General features: G+C 40.6%; 6 protein-coding genes across 7 annotated transcripts; 4 read left to right on the forward strand and 2 right to left on the reverse strand.

The window, feature by feature from the left end:
• The first annotated feature begins 705 nt into the window (after window positions 1-705).
• Window positions 706-4156, forward strand: LOC114746211 (renalase). Its single transcript, XM_028934423.1, has 8 exons — window positions 706-1146; window positions 1492-1761; window positions 2043-2169; window positions 2340-2401; window positions 2530-2760; window positions 2905-3026; window positions 3641-3779; window positions 3860-4156. Exons 1-8 carry the CDS (start codon window positions 781-783, stop codon window positions 4022-4024), a joined length of 1482 nt encoding a protein of 493 aa, XP_028790256.1. The 5' UTR covers window positions 706-780; the 3' UTR covers window positions 4025-4156.
• LOC114746217 (histone H1) lies at window positions 4092-4957 on the reverse strand. The gene is made up of 2 exons (XM_028934437.1): window positions 4818-4957; window positions 4092-4719 (listed from the first exon to the last, which is right to left on the reverse strand). Exons 1-2 carry the CDS (start codon window positions 4902-4904, stop codon window positions 4237-4239), a joined length of 570 nt encoding a protein of 189 aa, XP_028790270.1. The 5' UTR covers window positions 4905-4957; the 3' UTR covers window positions 4092-4236.
• Window positions 4958-5487: 530 nt separating this feature from the next.
• Window positions 5488-8239, reverse strand: LOC114746270 (receptor-like protein kinase ANXUR1). The gene is made up of 2 exons (XM_028934499.1): window positions 7745-8239; window positions 5488-7557 (listed from the first exon to the last, which is right to left on the reverse strand). The coding sequence occupies exons 1-2, from the start codon at window positions 8237-8239 to the stop codon at window positions 5488-5490; spliced, it is 2565 nt and encodes an 854-aa protein (XP_028790332.1).
• Window positions 8240-9211: 972 nt separating this feature from the next.
• On the forward strand, window positions 9212-10103 carry LOC114746271 (uncharacterized). The gene is made up of 2 exons (XM_028934501.1): window positions 9212-9632; window positions 10024-10103. The coding sequence occupies exons 1-2, from the start codon at window positions 9212-9214 to the stop codon at window positions 10101-10103; spliced, it is 501 nt and encodes a 166-aa protein (XP_028790334.1).
• Window positions 10104-11227: 1124 nt separating this feature from the next.
• LOC114746212 (putative ankyrin repeat protein RF_0381) lies at window positions 11228-17469 on the forward strand. Of its 2 annotated transcripts, none has more exons than XM_028934424.1 (13): window positions 11228-11447; window positions 11595-11657; window positions 11751-11921; window positions 12087-12218; window positions 12396-12535; window positions 13270-13356; window positions 13726-13851; window positions 14545-14697; window positions 15394-15462; window positions 15851-15952; window positions 16643-16813; window positions 16905-16984; window positions 17102-17469. In XM_028934424.1, the coding sequence occupies exons 1-13, from the start codon at window positions 11417-11419 to the stop codon at window positions 17154-17156; spliced, it is 1380 nt and encodes a 459-aa protein (XP_028790257.1). In that variant the 5' UTR covers window positions 11228-11416; the 3' UTR covers window positions 17157-17469. The 2 variants fall into 2 exon arrangements, with proteins under 2 accessions (XP_028790257.1, XP_028790259.1); XM_028934426.1 differs by having other exon boundaries at window positions 14545-14694.
• A 699-nt stretch (window positions 17470-18168) lies between these two features.
• LOC114746272 (PRA1 family protein F2-like) lies at window positions 18169-21770 on the forward strand. Its single transcript, XM_028934502.1, has 2 exons — window positions 18169-18688; window positions 21369-21770. Exons 1-2 carry the CDS (start codon window positions 18169-18171, stop codon window positions 21452-21454), a joined length of 606 nt encoding a protein of 201 aa, XP_028790335.1. The 3' UTR covers window positions 21455-21770.
• Window positions 21771-21811: the final 41 nt, after the last annotated feature.

The raw sequence follows: 21811 nt of genomic DNA on the forward strand, positions 1-21811 counted from the left end.
CAGTAGAACTAAAAATTAAAAGTATGAAGTAATTAAAGCCCGCTTTAGATGGTAAAGCTTTATCTCGATTGTCCACTGGCATCATGGCACGAGTCAAAATCCATTCTTTCATTAATTTTTTCGAGCTGTAACTATCTGTTAGCTTTTTCTGGTCAAAAAAAAAAAAAAACTATCTGTTAGCTTTAATTTACTCTTGTTGTCTTTGTTAGTAAGATTTGAACTGTATTCTTAAAATTGTTGGAAAAACTTGTAATATTAAACTATTTCGGGACGAAAAACTAATTAAATCAGCAACTGTTCTCATATCCAAAGGATGCCGTAAATGCTGCTCATGCATGGGAAAACAAGGCCAGGGGATTGAGGGCTAAGTGGTCTATCAATCTACTAGCTAGTAATTATGATTTTGACTTTTATTTTGATTTTAAATATAAGATTCCAATTTACTTTATTTTATATATATTTATTTATTTTAAAATAGTTTTTATAATAATGATAATTCTAACTAATACTTTTGATTAGTAAAGATACTTTAGAAAAAATAATATTTATTTATTACAAATAACTAATCTAAATAATTTTTAAAATTTTTTTAAATTATTTAATTAATTTTTATATTAAAGAGCGAAGGTATTATCAATTAAATACTGATTTTTAATTTCTTATGGAATTAATGCACTGATTTCTCTCACCTCCATCGCACTTCTGGGCGGTCTCTGCATAACGTGTTTTATCCAGTGTGACCACCCCATTTACCCGACTCTCTCTTGCCTAACAAAAATCATGGTATCTTCTTATTCATTTTCCTCTTCCCTTCCTTTTCAACCCTTCAAGACCCCTAAATCCCCCATTGCCTTCTCATTCGCGCGGTTCGGAATTCTGACCTGTACATCCGAACTGGACGCCTCGATACAGAAGCCCAAATTCACCCCGGATAAGCAAAAGGCTAGCACAAAAAGCCGCGGAAAATCTTCTTATGGCACATCGCGAAGGTCAATTCTCAAGAAAACATTCAACCAAGAGCAAGTTAACTTCACTGCTCCAATCTCAGATGACCCAGTCGTTGGCATCATCGGAGGTGGCATGTCGGGAATCATTTGCGCCACGTATTTGGAGAAGCGTGGTGTACGGTCCACTGTATTCGACACGGTTAGTTGGTAACTTGGTATTCTGCTTTCTGGTTAGTACTTGTGTCGTCGGATAACCCTGGGTTGTGTTAGGAGTTATGAGTTGAAACATAATAGTTAACCAAGCTTTTCTATGGTCCTGTCCCCCGCTACATGTCAAAGGTCGAATTATATATTACATTGATTTCTGCATCTTCCGTTTGAACCCTCAGGAGTACCGTTTGACAAGCAATGACTGCATTAGTCAAGAACTCCAATGAAAGAAAATTGCAATAGAAGCATTGAAGTCTTCCTCTGCAGCAAGAAAAAGGAAAAATGAATAAGCAGTTTCGGGAATTAACCATCTGTTTCTGCATATTGTTTATAGGGTATTCATGGTCTGGGAGGAAGAATGGGAACCCGAGTGATTGATCCGCAGCCTTTGATATTTGACCACGCAGCGCAATTCTTTACAGTGAATGATTCTCTGTTTCGTGAGCTCCTTGATGGTTGGTTGGAGAAGGGTTTGGTCCAAGAGTGGCAGGGTACAATCGGAGAACTTCATAATGGTGGTCATTTTGTTCCATTTCCACCATCTCCTTCAAGATATATTGGCACAGACGGAATGCGGCCACTTGCTGATTCATTACTGTCTGAGGTGATTAAAAGTTTAACCAAAATATCTGATAAAGTAAATACATTGTTGAGACCAACGTGCTTCTGCTTCCAAGGCACAGGGGTAGTTGTGCTGTGGTAACTGCCAACTCCTAAGTATAATTGTTAAATTACTAATTTCTTACGAGGAAATGACATTTGTGATTTATTCCGAAGAAAATAATCTATTTCATACAACAATGGTCAGTGAACCTGTTTACTGGTTGAAAGCTTCTTTTCTGCTTATGTTTCATTGTCATCCCTGATAAGAATCTTTCATTGCAGACTCACATGGCAAGTGTGGTGAGACCATGCTGGATCAGTAAACTTGAGCCATTCAATGGGATGTGGCACTTGAGTGAGAATGGGAAACCTTGTGGGAAGTTTGATGCTATTGTTATTGCACACAATGGTAACTTAATATGTCCATCTCTAGCTCCCTCAGTGTAGCAACGGTGTCTTTTCTGCTATATGTTTGGGTTCCAAAGTCGTGCTCGGTTTCGGGGGAGATTTTGAGTTGTAGCTTGAGTTATTTGACTTATTCATTTATAGTAACTCTTCCCTGCTCTGTTTTACTTACAGGAAAATGTGCAAATCGCTTGCTTATGTCATCAGGACTACCACTAGTAGCTAAGCAAATGAAGGTAAAACCCAGACATATTCCTTATTGGTTCATTTGACTTTATATGCTAGTAAACTTGTCACTTCATCTACGGGTAGGCGCCGAGCTACATTATTTTCATTCTCTTGTTTTTGTTGTCTGGTATGCTAGAGGTTAGAGTTGAGTTCAATTTGGGCCCTTCTAGCAGCATTTGATGATCCGCTTCCTCTCCCAGGCAGCTCAGCTGCAATACCTTTTGAAGGAGCTTTTGTGAAAGGAGTTGATTCTCTTTCATGGATGGGCAATAATACCAAAAAACTACTGAAGTCCCAAAGTGGTGGTCCCCACTGTTGGACCTTTTTGAGCACTGCTGCTTATGGAAAGCAAAACAAGGTTCCACAGGTTTGTAGACAAAATGACTGTTCTAGATTTTTTCTTATGCTGACTTCAATGGTGAGATCACGTTTAGGCTTCGGTTTGGTTTGAATAGTCATGGGAAGTAACGATATTATTTTTGATAAACTAATACCATACTATGTTTATCAGGAAAATATCCCTACCGCCACTGCAACGAAGGTGAAGGCAGGCATGCTAGAGGGTGTTGAGGCTGCTCTTGGATTACCAAAAGGATCTCTTCAGAAACCATTCTATACCAGGCTCCAATTATGGTGAGAATCCAATCTTTAAGTATTAAGTTCGATTGCTTTGACAATGTTGTGCCATCATTGGAATTTAAAAGATCTCCGTCAGGCATACAAGATAACCAGGAAAAATTCACGGGCGAGTATAATTTGGTCTTGATGTGTAAGAATTACCTTTGACTCTTTAGAAGTAGCGCCTGGATTCACTCGATTGCAGTTATCAGATGTTTGCACTACCCTGTACTTTGTGCCAGCCTCTAAAACGACGCATGGATGTATGCATACATATTATTTATATGCTGGCCGGGCCTCAGCGAACGTTAGTTCGATCAGGATGTTTAATACCCATTTGACTATTATCTCATTCAACGTTGCTTTTGGATAGAATGCTAGTCATGAACCCGTAGTTGCGCTTCTGATATGCTTGCTCGCTTCCGCGCCATTGTCTAAGACAAGCTTGAATGAAAACTAAATTATTTATCTGGCTAATGTTTCAAAGGTTATATAATATTGGATCAGATTCAGGAGAAGGATGAATTAAAATTAGGGCTTATAAACTTCCTATATATTTTATTATATTTTGTATAGATGTTGGCGATATGTTGATTATATCGATACTGATATTGATCAATGACTTGCAGGGGTGCAGCTCTTCCAACAAATACACTTGGCATTCCCTGCATCTTTGATCCTTACGGAAGAGCTGGTGTATGTGGTGACTGGCTGCTAGGTTCAAGTATAGAGGCAGCCGTGTTTAGTGGAATAGCTCTCGCCAACCATGTAATTGTCATTCCAAACTTGGTCCATTTTATTAATGCAACGGATCGCAAACTTACGGTTATGCTTATTGCTTTACCCAGATTGCAGACTATTTCCAGCATGACGGAGCTCATCACCCATCGGAGTTCGCTATCGGTTTGGAGCAAGAATTTCATCCGCTCCTTGGTCATGATATCGGACAATTCCCGGGCTTGGAGCCCCTAAAAAGGACGAACGAGATTGAGATGCACCAACTTGTAAAGTAGAAGTTCCTTCGATTGCTAGTTATTAAACCAGGGGTGCGGGTCTATCGCATATTTCTTGGAAATAGAATTGCAACTGGAAACATTTTTTCATTAGTAAATAAACGAGCAATACTCTTTCGGAAGCCAACAAAATATACTCCTTTCCATTCTACAAACGAATTTACAGATACATAAGTTGAACTCATGCCCTAACAAACAAACGCTCGCTACTTCTACTTCCTAGCCTTCTTGACAGCCTCTTTTTTGGCCGGCGATTTCACGCTCTTGGGCTTCTTCACAGTGTTTGCCGCCTTGGCTACCCTCTTCCCTAGCGAGGTCCTGGCCGATGTCTTGGCCGGCCTCGAAGTCACTTTCGCACTTCTTGCAGCAGTGGGTTTGGGTTTAGGTTTGGCAACGGCTTTAGGCTTAGCCGCTGCTTTTGGTTTAGCGGAGGGCTTAGGCTGAGACTTCGGGACGGCCTTGACGGTTGATTTTGTAGGCTTCGTGGTAGCAGGAGCCGGCTTTTTGGGTGGAAGCTTAAAGGAGTTCTTGACCTTGACAAGCTTGCCAGCGGCCACAGATTTCTTCAAATTGTTCAGCAACAGCTTCCTAAAAGTGGGGGGCAAATGCTTGTGCTTCTCCTCGATAAACTTGGTGATGGCGTACTGGCTGGAACCGGTCCTGTCTTTCAGACTTGCGATCGCATCCGTGATCATCTGCCAAGCCAGCAGAAGCACACCATCAATCATCACGCCGTAGACGAATTACCGGAACTCAAGGAAAAAAAAAAAAAAAGGACGACTAAAAATAATACCTCGGCGAAAGGAGGATGTGAGGGCGAGGACTTGGGTTTCCTCGCGACTGCGGATTTCTTGGACTTAGACTGGGCAGAGGCCGCCATGATGAGACTCAAGACAGGGGATATCAACAATCGCTGCTCCTGTGGTGATGATTTATCGGTGCGACGCAATTTATAAAGGGCGGGGGAAATATATTTCCAAAGCGCTGATTGGTGGAAAGCGCAGTCGCCCGGATCGCCATCCCGTTTGGTTTCATGTTTAAATATGATCCGTTGGATCTACACTTATCTACGGTGTGGGATTGATGCCACGACAAAGTTTTTGAATCGGTCGTGGTATGCATATATGGTGTGTTTCTCCGTGCCTGACCTGGCGGATGATATTTGATTTTTTTCCCTCTTTAACGCGAATGGAATCTTGAATATATATTAAGTTTAACAACAACATTCATATTTTTATGTTATGTTATCAGTAATATTTTAAATTCATATTCATATTAAAACTTTATACAATCTAAAAATTTATCGATAAGGCCTGGCCAAAGAAAGATATATTTAGGTTTGCCGTCCAGCAACATAAGGGAGTGGTGGAAGGCATGAAAGCCAACACGAGTGACGGTAACAAAGCATCTATGGACTTGAATGATGGCATGGGTTCCTTAGATCGCCCCTAATATTACTGCGTTCATCGTCCCGTAGGATTGACGATTTGTGAGAAGATAACTTGTGAAGTATCAGCAGAATCTTGGCCTGCCTCATGCTCACCTGTACGGATAAGCTTTGCCACGTCATTGTCTCGCAAACACGCCCCTTGAAGCTCGCTTTCCTCCCAAGAGTTATTCGATCCATTTGTGCTTTGTTGGAGGTTAAGAGCAAGTTCTAGATTCCACAACAGATCATTCATCGAGGGTCGGGCAAGCCCATGATCACTCAAACACTTCTCTGCTGTGTCTGCAAACTTGCTCAAACTTTCTGGGTTGATCTTTCCTTTCAGACGCGGGTCAATAATATCCTCCAACGTCCCCTTTCTTTTGCAGCTCAAAGCCCAATCCGCAAGAGACACTTGCTCCTTTGGAAGGTTAGCATTCAAAACCGGCCTTGCGCATAGAACCTCGAACAAGACCACTCCAAATGAATACACATCAGACTTCTCGGTCAGCTGTTGTCTCCTGAAATATTCAGGGTCCAAATATCCGAAGCTTCCCTTCACCACTGTACTAACATGCCCATTTTTCATGTCCGGACCTGTTTTTGATAACCCGAAATCTGAAACCTTGGCAGTCCAACTTTCATCCAATAGAATGTTAGTTGACTTGACATCCCTATGGATGATGGTGTATTTGGCCCCAGTGTGAAGGTAGTGAAGCCCTCTTGCAGCTCCAATGCAAATCTCCAACCTTTGTTTCCACGACAAAGTAGACAGAGATTTGCTGCTCTTGTATAGATGCTCCCTTAGGGTGCCGCGAGCCATGTAGTCATAAACAAGGCACATCTCATTCTGCTCCTCACAGAACCCAATCAAGGACACCAAATGCTTGTGTCTTAGTTTCGAAAGCATCTCAATTTCAGTCTGGAACTCATTCACTCCCTGTTCTGATTGTGGATTCGACCTTTTAATGGCCACTTTCATCCCGTTGTCTATAACACCCTTATAAACCTTCCCAAATCCTCCAACCCCAATGACATTAGACTCGTCGAAATTCTTGGTCGCTTGCTTGATTTCCTGCAGGGAAAAATAGCGACAAAGACCCTGAGCCATGGCCGATATGTTGCTTCCAGCATAGCTTTTCCCTGACATCGTGGATCTACTGCCATTTGAATGGGAATTCCCATAGATTGGTGGCCATGATGTATGTGAATCTGATCCCGGCGCTCTCTTCTTCTTCTGGTACACAACAATGCATATTGCAGCTAAGAATGCAACTCCCGCGGCTCCTCCGGCACTTAATAATACGGTCTTTTTGTGACTGCTTCTGGGTGTGTTAAAAGTCTGCGATTTTTGCTTACTCTTCACCAGCATATCTGACGGTTGAGGATTTGGCCCAGCCAAGGCTGTGCCATTGATCTTGAATATCTCTACCCCACTCAATATTGCATCATAGTACTCAGGCTTTGTTTCGGGCGATGGATGCAGAGCGATCCATAATTGCTCGCTGCCCTGCCCATCTTGCACAATCACCACATAGTCCTTGTACGTTGGCACTCCTTTTCCCCCTGTCCACGCTATTACATCTGCTTCGGCCTGTGCCGTTTGATTGTTCACGTAGATATCGAAAACTATCTCGTTCACTCTAGAAAAATAATAATCACAGAAGTGAAACCTCACGAGGTACATGAAATTTGGATCAATTTGGAATGTCCAGGTGAGGTTATATCCCATGTTCACGTTCTGATCGTTCCCCATCGATCTTGACGTAGAGTAGACACTGGGAGGAGCAATGTAATGTGGCATGGTTTGGTAGTCGATAGTGACATCGTCAGCAGCTTGACTGGTGTCCCCAACTGATGCGCCATATAAATAAGGCGTATCATCGTACCATGTCCTTGTAAGATTAGAATCTTGGAGTGGCGGTATATATTGCCCACCAACATTGAGCCTAAACATTGTCTGCAAATTCGTGCTTTTTGCATCAACGGTTTGTTCGGAATGCCCAACTAAAATGGCTGAATCAAACAAATCTGGCATTTGAATCACCTCGATCCCGTTAACAAAAGCAAAAGCTTGATCGTACTTGTCTGATGGCTTAAAAGTAACCTGGAAGAAATTAATTATAAATAATTGCAGTAGTTGCATATATCATTAATTATCTTGTGTATATAAAATCTAAATATACATGCTGGTATGCCAAAAAACTCTTTTAATGTTCGCATAAATTGATTTTAACTTAGGTTGCGAATTTTTTTTCTTTTTTATAAAAAAGTGCAACATTGGTTTTAATTACCGTGAGAGTATCTGAATTCAAAGGGGCAAGGGAATACTCTCTGTCAATGTAAGCTTGAGACAGGGCCTGACAAGTAATAGAAGCGCTGAAGTTGCTCAAAAGCGTAACCCCGTTGGCCGTTACGGAGAAATATGAATTGCTCGGATTATAGGAACCATAAACGGAGGGGTAAAAGTGGAGGCGAAGCCAATAACGCTTGTCGGGTAGAACTGGGAATTTATACGTTGCCACTGAGGTGAAAACTCGTGCCCACATGTATGGAATCTCGGACATGACCGAAGGGTCTTGGTACAATGCTTTGAACGTTGTTGAATCACCTCCCGACAAGTACTTAGTATCTGCCTCCCATTGCCTTCCATCGGCATCCTTGCCGCCACCGTCGGCCAGCCCACAACCCAAGACCAACGGCTCTTCGCCCTTGGCCCATGCTTCCGGGGTTCTCAGGAAACCCAAGATGCACACGAGACATAGCAACACACTCGTCTCGCTGTGCATGATGGAAGGTGACTGGAAGAGTTTTTTGTGTTTTTGATGCACACCCAAAAAGAAGAAATTGGCCTCTCGGAGCTGTCTAAGGCATCTTGATCATGAGATAGCTTTTCAGGAACTCTCACCTGGATGGAGGAACCAAACCAGGCAAGAGCCAGAGGATGAACTCGTAGATTTGCGTTTTAGAAATTTGATTATGGAATTTTTTCTTTTCTCTTGTTGTTCGTACCAAACGCGGAAGAAGGTTGTTGGAAACCGATGAATGGGAGAGAGCACCGTAATGAAATGAATGCAATTGGTTACCATGAGATTAGAATTTGAAACGGGGCTCTAAATATAGGATGGATTTTCTGGACAACATGAGGACTCATCATTTGTTGAAATAACATGACTCCGTATGTACACTACCACTTTCGGTTCCCCTCCCACGACAACAGAAAGGCCAGAAAGGGAGTGCTTCTTTCTTCAGCCATCACTCTCGGCAGGAGGCCTCTTCATCAGTCCCGTCTCAAATCAAAGTAAAGCAACAGGAACCTATTTTAAGTGGCCTCCTGTTACTTTAGAAGTTATACATTTCATTCAGTAAAGAAGTGTAAAAATTGACAAATTCTTGATCTGACACGTGCAGTGGTTCGAAGTTAATTTGAAATGTTAAAAGAATGCAAAAGTCTATGTTTTGGTGGTTCTACTCTGACTATATTTAGGAGGGCGTGCTAAAAGAATTAGTGTTGGGAGCTTACGAGATGGAAAGAGGGACAGGATAGATTTAGAGGACGAGGATATTTTACCCAAATGTAGCAGGCGGGTATCAAAAATAACGCAGAGATGTTAGAAATGAATGGTGGGAGAGGAATGCGTGGGGTGTTTATGTAGAGAGGTAGTGAGGCTGGCAATGGGCGAGGCATCGAGGCCCACCCCACTCCTCCGCGTGCTAGATCGACGAGGTGGCTCTCATCGCTACCTCCAATGAATAAGCCGATGGCAGAGGAGGGAATGGGGAGCTCGGAGGAGGAACAGACGAAGCAGATGACGACGACGACGCCGGCAACACCGCTGTGGAAGAAGAGGAAGTGGCTATCCAAGCCCCTGTCGTTGGGGGATACGCGCAGAGAGATTGCGTGGGAGAAAAGGCGAACAAGATCGGAGCGAGGGAGGAGGGCGGGGAAGAGTCATGATTTTTACGATCACGTGACGGACGAGGACCTGAGCGAGCTGAGAGGGTGCATAGAATTGGGGTTTGGGTTCAACGAGGAAGACGGCCAGGCGCTGTGCGCCACATTACCCGCACTCGACCTCTATTTCGCCGTCAACCGCCAGCTCTCAGCCTCCCCTCGCTCTTCCTCCTCCTCCTCTCCCAGCCCAACTAGCGACGCTGATTCATGGAAGATTTGCAGCCCTGGTATGTGTATATATATATATTGACGCACATGTGCGTCTCGTCCACTTAACGCCAGTACTGATCTCGTGAATCAGATCACAGTCCCATAATATAGTCATGTGATTAATTAAAGAAAGATAAATAATGAGGATAAGCATAACAAGTGGTACATATTACTCATAGTAGAATTTTTGACGAAGCTTTATTTCCAAGCAATTATAATATAATAATTTTTAATCCATCCTTTCCAATTAAAGCTGTCATTTTTATGTGTGGGCCAATGAGTAATCCCAGAACAGCTCTTCAATTGCGTGAGATCCAGTAGAGTATGTGATCCGTTAATGAACGAAGTTATTCTTTGGTGTTTGTGTGAAATGACATGCCTAATTAATATGAGAATGGGGATGTGAAGGGGAGGATCCAGAGCAAGTGAAGATGAGGCTAAGGCGGTGGGCTCAGGCGGTCGCATGCTCGGTGATGCAGTCTTCTTGAGGCGAAGGGATAGGATGCGGCGTAGGGAAGGACGCAGAAAAGGCAGAGGGTTATTAGATTCCATGCAGCATGATGCGGAGGGCGATCCACCATTGCTTCATCATCATGCAAATTAAATGGGACGCAGCGCATTGTTTCCGGCAATTATTTGGGTCTCCGTCCTTTTCGTTTTCTGTTTTTTTCCCTCTTTTTTTTTTTTTAAATGCGCAACAAATGCTTTGAAAGCGGGGGGAAATGGGCCGGGTCTATAGTGTCAGTCCATTTAGGCCCGATATTGTCAGCGCAAGACTGGAAAGTGGAAGCATGTAATATCGAGGGTATCCAGCGTCCTCTTGGGCTTTAGACAAACAAACCTGAATTCCTCTCCGCCGCAAAGTATTTTCTAGTTATTCTCTCCTTTTTCATTTGTAAGGAGCATTTTAAGATCTTTTTAATTACAATATAAGGCGTGATGCTTCGTTTTATGGACATTTAATTAGTGATGCCTTTCAAAAGAACGTCCCTGAAAGATACTCCTATTAAAACTGTTAAGCCAACTATACTGCCTTCAGAGATCACAATCAGAAAATAACGTCAAAAAATAATTTAAAAAGATATAATATGATAACGGTTGTTGTCTGCATCTACATTATTTAGAAAAATAATTAAATTCTTTCGTTTACCTCAATCATTATCAGTATCATGTTTTTAAAGTTTTTTACTACCTCATAATAGGTTAAAAGTATAATGATATGGGTCATAGGGGGGAAAAAGGAATGATCTGCACTTAACTAAAATAAAAATATGTACACATATTTTAAATTATATTTACAAATATATATATTAGATAAAAAGGGCGTTACCATGATTTAAAGAATAGTCTCTAAAAAAATTATTTTACAAATAAATTTTGAAAGAATAAAATTTATAAAAAAATTATTTTGATAAAGTGAGAATATTTAGAGGATTATTAGCATAATCATTCTGTTTACAAAATCTATTCTTAATTGTTTTTTCTTCTCGCCGTTGTACAAATACATTAATTTGATATAAAAAAAATTATAGGTAGTTTCTTACGTTCATTCACACAGCTCTCAATTACCAGCACAAAACACCAGCAAGTGGTAACCCAAAAAAAAAAAAAAAAGGCACACAAGCAAGTGAGTACATATGCCACAAAAAGCACAGAAAACGTGCCTGTATTTGAGGACTTTGCGGAGCCGGCGCGCGAACCCGACGTCCAAGCCTACTGAACCCGGAGCCCGCCGCAAAACCGAAGACAGAGACTTCCATAGCGAGTGTTTTGCGAAGAGATTTCTTGCCTCTGCCCTCCAATGGCCCGCGATGCTTCTGACGCTCTTGCAGGTCCCTTGTCCTTTACCCCTCACATATAGATAAGTGCAATTTTATATTCTCCGATTCGCAGGGTTTTCTGCTAGTATGAAGTTACCATTGCGTCGCATGATTCGGCATGTCAATTTTGTTGTAATTCCATACCTTCTCTCAATGCAGTGAGGCAGAAAGTTCAACTATTTCTTAACGCAGCTCGCACTGGAAATCTTGATCTCCTGAAAAGTAATTGTCTCACTCTTCGCCTACAATTCTTTCGTCATTACTATTGCCTTTGCTGTTCAAATTCTTCATCTGGGTTCTTCCTTTCTGGGGTAGATTTGGCGGGGCAGCTTAATGAAGACAGGGATTTAGCGAAAACCGTGGCAGCAATCAAGGATGCAAATAAACGAGGAGCACTACATTTTGCGGCTCGCGAAGGGAAGACTGAAGTCTGTGAATATCTGTTGGAGGAATTAAAGCTAAACGTGGATGAGAGAGATGACGATGGTAATATGTTTTTGTCCTTGCAAATATCTGCAACATATATTGTTCTGTCACATATAAAATATTAAAATCCACTTTCTTCTCCTATTATTATATTGTAAATTTGCCAATAAATTCTTGTAAATTTTCCAATAAATGTTAACCTCTCGAATTACTATTTCTTTTCAGGCGAGACTGCTCTGATTCATGCGGCTCGTCAGGGGCATACTGTTACGGCTAAATATCTTATTGACCGTGGTGCCAATCCTACTATTGCTAGCAACTTAGGAGCCACAGCTTTGCATCATTCCGCAGGAATAGGTGCTTTCCCAGAATTTCTCAGATTATGTGCACTTCTGCATAAAAAAGAAATTGCCTCTCAGTCTACTTTTACGATCTCTTATTCTCTTAATCTCGTGCGTTTTTTAACAGAATTCAATTTAGCCGTCTTATTGTTCTTGTTCTGTTTATTTTAATCTAGTATGTGCCTTCCTGTAGGAGACATTGAGTTGCTCAAGTATTTGCTTTCCAGAGGTATTGATGCTGATTTAGAAAGTGACGCTGGAACACCATTGACTTGGGCTGCGGGTCATGACCAGAAAGATGCCGTCAGTGTTCTGTTAGAACATCATGCAAACGTAAGATCACATATGTTCTTTATTTTTATTAGCCATATTGATGATATTCTATATAATTTGACGATGCTTATCGTGAATAATGTCCATTATAAAAGAAAGCTGACCAGTTAAGCTTACTTCTGAGGGAATTCTGGCAGGTTAAAACTCCATTTTAATTTAATATTCAAACGATAAGTTAATGTTAAATATTTTATGTTGTTTCTATACGCCTTGAAATAAAGAAGAAAATTTTTCTTTCTTCCATGTTGATAGCTTATGTCTTTGTATCTGACTTTGATGGATCTGATGTTATTGGGCCTATGGTATTGAAGACCTTTAACAGAAGAAAGGAAGTAGAAAATAAAGGATTTGGGCATGAGGATAGCGAACCATTAGAGAAAGGGAGCCTTGTGACTGACTATGCATAATTGAGGGGCTTAATTAACATCAGTAATTCTGATTGATGCCATTGAAATGGAGGATAGAAGATGCTAAATTACAATTTTGTCTTGCTTGCCAGAACTTCTGTGAATAAAGATAAGCCATAAAATAGTGCTGCGTAATATGCTCCTAATATGGTATAATTTAATAGATAATCTTCCATGAGAATGCCTTTTTTGGATTAAAGATCAGACTCTAACTCTTTCAATTTTGAATATATAATTTAAAGTTTATCTGTAGGAGGCACTATTTTAATTTGCAACAGGTACAGTATAGATTTATAATATTTTGATCTTGTCAATGTGGCATTGCAGCCTAATGCTGAGACTGACGACGGTGTTACTCCTCTCCTCTCATCTGTGGCAGCTGGTTCTCTGACATGTATAGAGCTGTTGGTTCAGGTTGTACATATTCCATAAACATCTAGTATATTAATGACAAATTCATGCTTGATTGAGATTGAAATTTGAAACATTCCATCTCCCAAAAAAGCAGTGTGGTAGTGTATCTTTCATCAAGTTATTGATGACTGCAACTTATTATTTGTGGCCATAAAATATTTTATTTTCTTGTTTTCTGTTCTGATAAATAATATGATAGGGTTATTGTGATAACAAAATAATGAATTCTTGTTCTCTCATTGTTCTATGTTTAATCTTAATATGTCAATAATGATTATGAACTAGGGGCTTACCATATGCCAAATCTTAGCTGTATCCTGAAGTATTATAGAAACTTTGAATCCTCATGCTTTTGCATGTCATGCACAGGCAGGTGCTAATGTAAATGTTAGTGCTGGTGGAGCAACTCCTTTGCACATTGCTGCTGATAACGGAAATCCAGAACTTATAAATTGCCTATTGAAAGCTGGAGCTGATCCCAATGTCGCTGATGAGGTGTGCTGATTCTAAGGACCTTACTATAATCTTCTCCTTTTGGAACATTCACTTATGCTGTTAAGAGTTTGAAAACACGCCCGCTGATTGATATTTGTCTTTATATGATATGGTTATTCCTAAACTGGTGGTCTTTTATGTCATTTGCTATTCTATCATTTCTTTCTTGTCCTGGACACAATGAACTAAGTGACTGTAACTTAACTTTATGAACGACCCTGCGTCATAGGTGCACAGACCTTGCCGATTACTGTTCTTATGTAACCTGCAACTGATTATGCTTACTAGTGATATAACGAGTGATTTGTGTTGTACTCACATGACATCGATTTACTTGAGCTTGGACGAAAGTGGATGAGTATGCACCCACCGCGTGCAGACACGCTAACACCCAGATGCCATTACCATAACAGCATGCCTGGCATCGTACAAAATATAGGTTTTTTTTTTTTTAATGACTTCTTTGTCCACTTATTTGAGGAACATGTGTCCTTGGAATTCTATATCAGTTCTCAGTGCTTGCTGTTATTTCTTCATTTCCAAAATTGAGGTTATTCATACTTTTTTGCTTTTCACTTGTACTCCTTATGGTTGTGAAGAATGCTGCATCCAGAATCACCTTATTGTTATTGTTGTATCTTCATCAATATTCGAGTTAGAATGTGATTTTTTTTTTTTTTGGGGGCATGTCAGGACGGAATGAAGCCAATAATGGTTGCAGCTTTAAGGGGCAATCGCAAAGCTGTTGAGATATTGTTCCCCTTGACATCAATAGTCGAGACTGTTCCTACTTGGAGTATTGATGGCATATTAGAGTCTGCGCAATCAGAAAATAAAAAACAAGTAGTCAGCTCTCTTTTCCCCTTATCACCGATTTTACTAAGCTATAACATTTTATTTTATTGGGTTAATACAATTTTTTGTTTTCCAAATTTGTCCTCATTCTGGTTTTGGTCTCTCAAATTTCAAACCATAGGTTTTAGTTCCTTAAGTTTCTTTTCATTTAAAACGTTGGTCTCTATAATTCAATAAAAATCTAGACTGTTTTGCCTCTTAAAAGACCAAAACTTATAGTTTGAAACTTACGAGACTAAAACCAAAATAAGAACAAATTTGACAGACCAAAGATTATATCAACCCTATTTTATTTCTAAATAAGGAGTATTATAGCACTTGCTATATTGTTAGGATATAGTCATAACATGCTGGGCAGGAGGTTTATGTTAAGAAGCCTCTTCTGGATATATTTTGTTAAATAGAGCCTTTATTTTAGCTCGGTTAAAATGCCAATGAAAATAAAAGCTTCCAAGTAATTCTGCTGCTTCCAAGTTCTCTAATTCATCTTCGTCTTAAAGTTCATTGACAAGTGAAGCGTAAGTAATGACGAGTTTCAAAGTAGGTAATAACAACAGATTCAGGCTGGTCACTTGTCATTGAAATTTTTTGTTAGTTAAATTTCTTCTTTAGGACCTCTTGGTAATTCTCCCATTTTACTGCTCTAGGATATTTAAAATTGATGTGATAACAATGTTTTCCTTGTAGGAAACAAGAAATGCTTCAGAAACTGGTTGCCGCAAGGATACTGCTTTGACAGAGCAAAATCTTCCTGAGGTTTGTTTGCTCTTTTTTAAATAAAATGCATTCATTTGTTCCTATGAAAATATATCAATTTCTTCTTTATTTTGGTTAATTTTGGTCTGCTTCTTAGTTGCTCCATTATGCTGGAGTGGTATTGAATTTCCCTTAATCTTTGATTTTTACCAAAATTATTTCTGTCCTTTATACTTTGTTCCTGTTCCACTCTCGTTATTTATTAAAATCTTCTCAAGCATGTGTGATAGCTGAAATTATCTTCAATTTTGTAATTCCCCTTTGCTGTCATACTGGCAATTGGTTTTTGGCTATGTATCCGTATAAAAAATGACATATTGACTCTATCGGCTAATGCGCATAAATGCCCATCTTTATCTTTATTATAATAGTTTCTTAACTGATCTAGGTGACACCTGAAGCCAAGAAGAAATCTGCGGAAGCAAAATCAAGAGGGGACGAGGCCTTTAAGGGGAAAGACTATTATATGGCCGTAGATGCCTATACGCAGGTAAAGTCTGCTGATCTTGCACTTGAGTCTTGAGTCATGAATTGTGTCCTTCTGTAACTGTGTTATTTTTTCAAATTCAGTCATTTTGAGAGCTACAAACTACAATGCATAATAAATTAGTAATTAAAAAAAGCATTAGATAGTAGTCTGAGGGCAAAGTTCTCTTTTTAAATGTAACTTCTCCAGAAAATATGTAAATAGAGCCTAATGAGTTCTTGTTTGATCCTGATCTCTGATTTGCTTGAGTATGCTTATCTAGTACTCCCTCCGTTCCTTATTATAAGAGACATTTGATGCTTATGGCATATTCCTATATATAAGAGATACTTAAAAGTTATCTTTAATTTTTGTGTTGATTTCCTATTTTACCTATATTTATTGTCTCCAACTCACACTCTCTCTTCCTCTCACTTCTCTCTCTTTTAATAATTTAATTGTTCTCTCTCATGCTCTCTCTCTCCTTGTTAATGAGGGCATTTTTGGAAAAAAAATATACTTTTCACACATTGATTGTTCTTAACTAATTTTAACTGTTTTTTTTAATCAACATAATTCGGTTATTCGTTTCTTATAATAAGAAACGGAGGGAGTGCAGTCGTAGAAAATAAAGATCCTAAATGTTTTTATTTATATTTTATGGAATGATTGTTTTCTCAATTACTGTACTCTATTTTTGCAACGTTGTGACAGGCAATTGATCTAGACCCCACTGATGCTACTCTTCTATCCAATAGAAGTCTTTGTTGGATCAGGTTGGGTCAAGCTGAGCATGCTTTAGCTGATGCAAAGGCCTGCAGAGCATTAAAACCAGACTGGCCAAAAGCTTGTTATAGGGAAGGGGCAGCTTTACGCTTGATGCAGGCATGCTTACAAACTCTTTTGCTTTTTGGCATTGACAGTAGGTTATGTGATTCCCATTTTGTAAATTTTGCCTTTGCTGTCCTACTTGCAGAAGTTCGATGAAGCAGCAAATGCATTTTATGAGGGAGTAAAGCTGGATCCTGAAAATAAGGAGCTTGTAAATGCATTCAGGTATTCATGCTATATCTTTATATACCCCGTGTCCTTGTGCATGCATCGTGCCTTAAAGTATGCGTATATAACTGTTTTTGCATGCGTATACATCTCTTAACTGTTTTATCCTTACAGGGAAGCTGTTGAAGCTGGGAGGAAATTTCATGGCACGGCTAAGGATGATGTATAGTCAACTAGCATAGGGCGACCAAGCTGAAATGTTGCTGATGGGGCAATCTTATTTTTGTAACGTATTTATTTTTTCCCCTTATTTTTAAATACAAGTTAGGATCTGTTTTATAATGTTGGTAATTAGTGATTAGAAAAATTTTACAGTTGGCATGTTCCGAAATTATTGCTGTCCACATGGGCAGAAGTCATGGATACCATGTGAGTGCCTTGAGATATCTGGAATTGCTGCGAAATTGATTATGGTAATTTTGAGAACCTCAAAAAGTAGAGGAAAATGAAAATGGAAACGGAAACATTTCATTCGATTCTAACTGCCGCATTTGGGTAAAAAATTTATAGAGGTGGATGAATTTTAATTGCATATTCGATGGGTAAGATTATTCTATAAGGAGCAAATCAGGAAATCCTATAGGAATATAGCGGCAAGCATGCGTATCCTCTTCGTTGCGACATGAGGAAAGAAAAATCAGCTGCAACTGGCAAGGATCAATTAAAACTATTCATTCGGTGATGTATTCCGTCGTTGACAGCTCAGCGAGGCTTGTGTTTTGTTGGATGCTCATAAACACACATTTCCAGGAAAAAGATATGAATCTATTGTAGAGGACGTGAAGGGTTGTCATAGTAATCAAAGTGTCTAAATTTTTCTTGGAGCAGCATCTTTCGGAAGTTGAGAAAGGGAGGGTGCAGCAAAAGCGAACTGTAAAATTACGTGAGATGCAAATATGAATCACCCATGAGGATATTATGAATATCAATCAATAACAATATCACGCAGGCTTGAGAAAGTCGATCATAATTATTAGGCATTTTTGTGAGGCTGGGGCCGAAGCAAAGTTGAACCAATACGATCATTATTATTACTAGATCTAAAGAATCAAAAGCGGTTGGAAGACGGGCCCACTCGGTGTTCTCTTGTTCCTTCCCCCGTTCTTTATTGGAGGCGAAGCCAGCGCCAACGTTCATTTTCTTCTTACAGTTACAGTGCTAGATCCGACTCTCCCCCACCAATGTCCATCAAAACCCCCGCCGCCCCCTCCCCCGCCCCCGCCCCCTCCCAACCACAACCGACGTCGGATCTTTCCTTCGTCTCCCCCGCCACGCATGCCTCCCGGCCTCTCTACGTCACTCCCCGCCCATGGTCCCAGCTCCTCGGCTTCTCCGCCTTCTCCCGCCCCCGCACCAAAACCGATGCTATGTTACGCGTCAGACGAAACTTTAGTTACTTCAAGTATAACTACGTCTTGGTTTCCCTTGTGATCATCTTCATTATTCTCTTCTGGCATCCCATTGCCATGATCGTTTACATGATCGTCTTCATTGCCTGGTACTCCCTCTACTTCGGTCGTGATAGCCCCCCTGTCTTATTTGACCAAACATTGGATGACGGAACGGTACTCTGTGGTCTGGGATTAATAACAGTTTTGGTACTTGTACTTGCTGGCGTCTGGCTGAATTTGTTCGTGTCTTCCATAGTGGCTATTGTACTTGTTGGGTTGCATGCGGTTTTTCGGGTCACGGATGACTTATTTTGATATGTGGTAAACTGGTAATAGTATTAGTAGGGGCAAGAAGGTAAATGGGAAATGGGTAGTGGACTAGTGGTCTATAAATAGGATGTTAGAAATTATACCGGGTGTCGATTGAATACATATTTTACTGTTTACTCTCTGCTCTCTCTTCTCTCTCTGTTTACCTTTAACAAAGGTATCAGAGCCTTTTGTCCGGTCCATGGCGCCACCGCCGGACATTCGATCCTCTGCATGCATTGATGATTTGGAGCATCGACTTGAGCTCCAGCAAGTCTCCCTTGATGCTATTCACTCACGCCTGGACCAACATGCTCTGGCTATCAATGATTTGAAATTATCGGCGAGTAGGTTGGATGAATATCTCCAAGTTATTCTTGCTCAAATCTCCTATGTCTCATCAGATCTGGTCACTGACTCAGGCGAAGGGGGATCTACCTCTATTCTGCTTGTCGAATCAGATGAGCAAAATGGAGATGAAGTTAGGAACGATTCGAATCTGTATGAAATCGTTGCAACCGAAAACAAAATAGCCAACGATGATGATATGAACAACGTGACCAATGAGAACCAGGACACGGAAGCTGGTGCAGAAACAATGGTGGAGTCGAAGGCCAACACAAAAGTTAAGAGAGTTGAAGAAGTTACTGTGATTTCGAAATGCACACTTTCTGTTGATGACAAGCTGAAGGATCTCAACAACGAGAAATTAGACGAAGCTATGAAGGAATCATCTCAACATGACAATGTAGCTGCAGTCGTGAATGGCAAGACTCAAATCGGTGAGGCTAAAGCAAATCAAGTAATATGTGAGAATGACAAGAAGATGGGAACAGATCAACAAATGAAAGAACCAGCGCCTCTGCTTAGTTGCGGGAGTGATGATGGATTCTGGCATTATGGGATGCTCTACCTTCATCAACTATTCTTTCTAGCGAAACAGTTACTATACCTTCGATGCTGTTGGGCTTTACACAAGAGGGCACGCCCATCCTTCTCTGTTCCCAAGACGTCACAAATGTCTTCTCTGTTTGATGCTCGAACTACTGATTTTGGGACCTCTAGGTCTTCTTCCATTTTGGGACCGAAGTTCGGCCCCCTTCCACAGTCACTTGGGGATGAGTCCAAGTTGCAAGCCCTTATAGCTCCCTCTGTTTTTTTTTCGTTGCCTGCGAACACCTCTGTGTCTGTGTCTTCTATGAATACTCTTCTGCAGGCATCTTGTTCACATCTGTTGAAGGCCACTAAGCAGATTCCATTCATTACAGAGGTCAAAACCTTGAGTCTAGGCCACTGCATAACTGTTGCGTTTCATTACCGTGCTGTCACACCATTATTGCTGTCCAGCACTACTGCTGACGAGAAGTTTTTAGTAGGAGGAATGGAGAACACACTGGCCGACCTATGCATCAACGACCCTATGCGAACTCCAATGCATTCGCCGGAGCTGTTTGCGTTATTCATCAAGTGGAGGGATTCTGATCAAACGGCTGGACGTGAGTTGTTGGTTGATGAAGTCAGAGATCAGCTCAGCAAGGACGAAGATGGTTTTACATTCTGGGTGGGTAGGGCTGGTGCTAAAATCGGGTTGAACCCAAACACTAAAGCGATTAATGTGATGCTGGCTTTTGTTGGATTTACGGGGAGTAAAGAAGTGGGCCTATTGGGGCGTCTTTGGGGTGGGACGTACGTTTCCTTGCCGGTCTTATTGAACCCGAAAATCTTTACCCAGACCAAAGAGCTTCGTTATTCGCCTTTTGAGTTTTTCGCTTCCATCTCAAAGGTGATGTGGTGCGGAAGTTTACTGCAGGTAGAGCCAAAAATTATAGCGATTGAAGCAAAGGAACTTTTTGTTTCTGAGGAATTCTTTGCTTCTATCAAAATTGGGGAAGGTGTGTCTGTGGCTTTGTGCTTGACCATGGCTGTTGCAGCTGCAGCTTTCATCATACCATTAGGCCTGATCTTCTTAGCCTTTGTTCTTGTCATTAATCTCATCACCGCGGCAACGTGTTATGTCAATAGGATTGTAACAGAATTGTTATGGCTGGAAGTTGTATGGATTTTTGGTTTGTATGCAACAGTTAAGGGCCGATCATTTACTGATAGTGAAACCTTTCGTATGATGGGTAAGGAGCGTGCACTTGTCAACTGCAATCATGGCTCAACATTCTGGTTGCCTTGGAAGCACTCTAGCTGTGATGGGGAAAAAAATGCTGCTAGAAATTGGTTGGGAAAGGTGGTTTACTGACGATGGTCTCGTTCACCAATTATGGGCCTTCTACTCGTTTGGTTTTAGCATCAAGTGCAACAATGGAATTGGGATTTGAAGGAAAGCTGCAACAAGTTTGGGTTTTCATGTCCTTTTGTTTTTGTTTGTCCTTCCAGTCTTAGCAACTTATGATCTTAAAAAAAAAAAAAAAGAGTGCCTTACCCCACTTACATGTTTTAATTTCCACCTTTGTACTGATCCTTGAGGACAAGGATCTTTTGTTGGGGGGGAGTATATTGATATGTGGTAAACTGGTAATAGTATTAGTAGGGGCAAGAAGGTAAATGGGAAATGGGTAGTGGACTAGTGGTCTATAAATAGGATGTTAGAAATTATACCAGGTGTCGATTGAATACATATTTTACTGTTTACTCTCTGCTCTCTCTTCTCTCTCTGTTTACCTTTAACATATTTCTTGATGAGGAAACCGCTGCCGAATGTGGCTTGCTTTCCGTTGTGGGAAGCCAACCCCTCACAACAACGTATACCCGGATTTGAGCGTAATAGGATTCGAGGTGTGTTCAGTTCTTTGTTTCTTAATTTCCCTCTTTTTATTGGTTTTAACGTTGCTGGTCCGATGAAGAATGTCGCCTTTTGAAAGGAGGTGGTGGAAACGTCGATGACGAAGTCTGCTGACTTCCCGGACACAAACTGACTCTGACTTTTATGCTAACAATCTGCAATTCGATAGGCAACAAAATTTTCAGCCTGACTTTTTGAGGAAGGGGCTTCATTCGATTGTCTATTTTTTGGCTTTTTGCTAGTTCAGTATCGTCGTCATATTTCAGTGTGATATTCAAAATTGATATAAAGTAATTAAGCATGTTTCTTGATGCACAATCTACTTTTTACCAT

This window comes from Neltuma alba, unplaced genomic scaffold, assembly GCF_004799145.2.
Source record: "Neltuma alba isolate B1F8T4 unplaced genomic scaffold, ASM479914v2 tig00004928_pilon, whole genome shotgun sequence".
In the NCBI taxonomy this organism is placed as follows: domain Eukaryota; kingdom Viridiplantae; phylum Streptophyta; class Magnoliopsida; order Fabales; family Fabaceae; genus Neltuma; species Neltuma alba.

What these genes read in the sequence shown, in the direction of transcription:
- LOC114746271 (XM_028934501.1), top strand. Translation starts at nt 9,212, where the DNA reads ATGGCAGAGGAGGGAATGGGGAGCTCGGAGGAGGAACAGACGAAGCAG. An exon ending in ATGGAAGATTTGCAGCCCTG is followed by an intron (nt 9,633 to 10,023) that starts GTATGTGTATAT and finishes GGGGATGTGAAG; the next exon opens with GGGAGGATCCAGAGCAAGTG.
- LOC114746211 (XM_028934423.1), top strand. Translation starts at nt 781, where the DNA reads ATGGTATCTTCTTATTCATTTTCCTCTTCCCTTCCTTTTCAACCCTTC. An exon ending in TAGTAGCTAAGCAAATGAAG is followed by an intron (nt 2,402 to 2,529) that starts GTAAAACCCAGA and finishes CTGGTATGCTAG; the next exon opens with AGGTTAGAGTTGAGTTCAAT. An exon ending in GAATAGCTCTCGCCAACCAT is followed by an intron (nt 3,780 to 3,859) that starts GTAATTGTCATT and finishes TGCTTTACCCAG; the next exon opens with ATTGCAGACTATTTCCAGCA.
- LOC114746272 (XM_028934502.1), top strand. Translation starts at nt 18,169, where the DNA reads ATGTCCATCAAAACCCCCGCCGCCCCCTCCCCCGCCCCCGCCCCCTCC. An exon ending in TCGGGTCACGGATGACTTAT is followed by an intron (nt 18,689 to 21,368) that starts TTTGATATGTGG and finishes CCTTTAACATAT; the next exon opens with TTCTTGATGAGGAAACCGCT.
- LOC114746270 (XM_028934499.1), bottom strand. Translation starts at nt 8,239, where the DNA reads ATGCACAGCGAGACGAGTGTGTTGCTATGTCTCGTGTGCATCTTGGGT. An exon ending in TGAATTCAGATACTCTCACG is followed by an intron (nt 7,558 to 7,744) that starts GTAATTAAAACC and finishes AATTTCTTCCAG; the next exon opens with GTTACTTTTAAGCCATCAGA.
- LOC114746212 (XM_028934424.1), top strand. Translation starts at nt 11,417, where the DNA reads ATGGCCCGCGATGCTTCTGACGCTCTTGCAG. An exon ending in GGATGAGAGAGATGACGATG is followed by an intron (nt 11,922 to 12,086) that starts GTAATATGTTTT and finishes ATTTCTTTTCAG; the next exon opens with GCGAGACTGCTCTGATTCAT. An exon ending in ATCCCAATGTCGCTGATGAG is followed by an intron (nt 13,852 to 14,544) that starts GTGTGCTGATTC and finishes GGGGCATGTCAG; the next exon opens with GACGGAATGAAGCCAATAAT.
- LOC114746217 (XM_028934437.1), bottom strand. Translation starts at nt 4,904, where the DNA reads ATGGCGGCCTCTGCCCAGTCTAAGTCCAAGAAATCCGCAGTCGCGAGG. An exon ending in CACATCCTCCTTTCGCCGAG is followed by an intron (nt 4,720 to 4,817) that starts GTATTATTTTTA and finishes CTGGCTTGGCAG; the next exon opens with ATGATCACGGATGCGATCGC.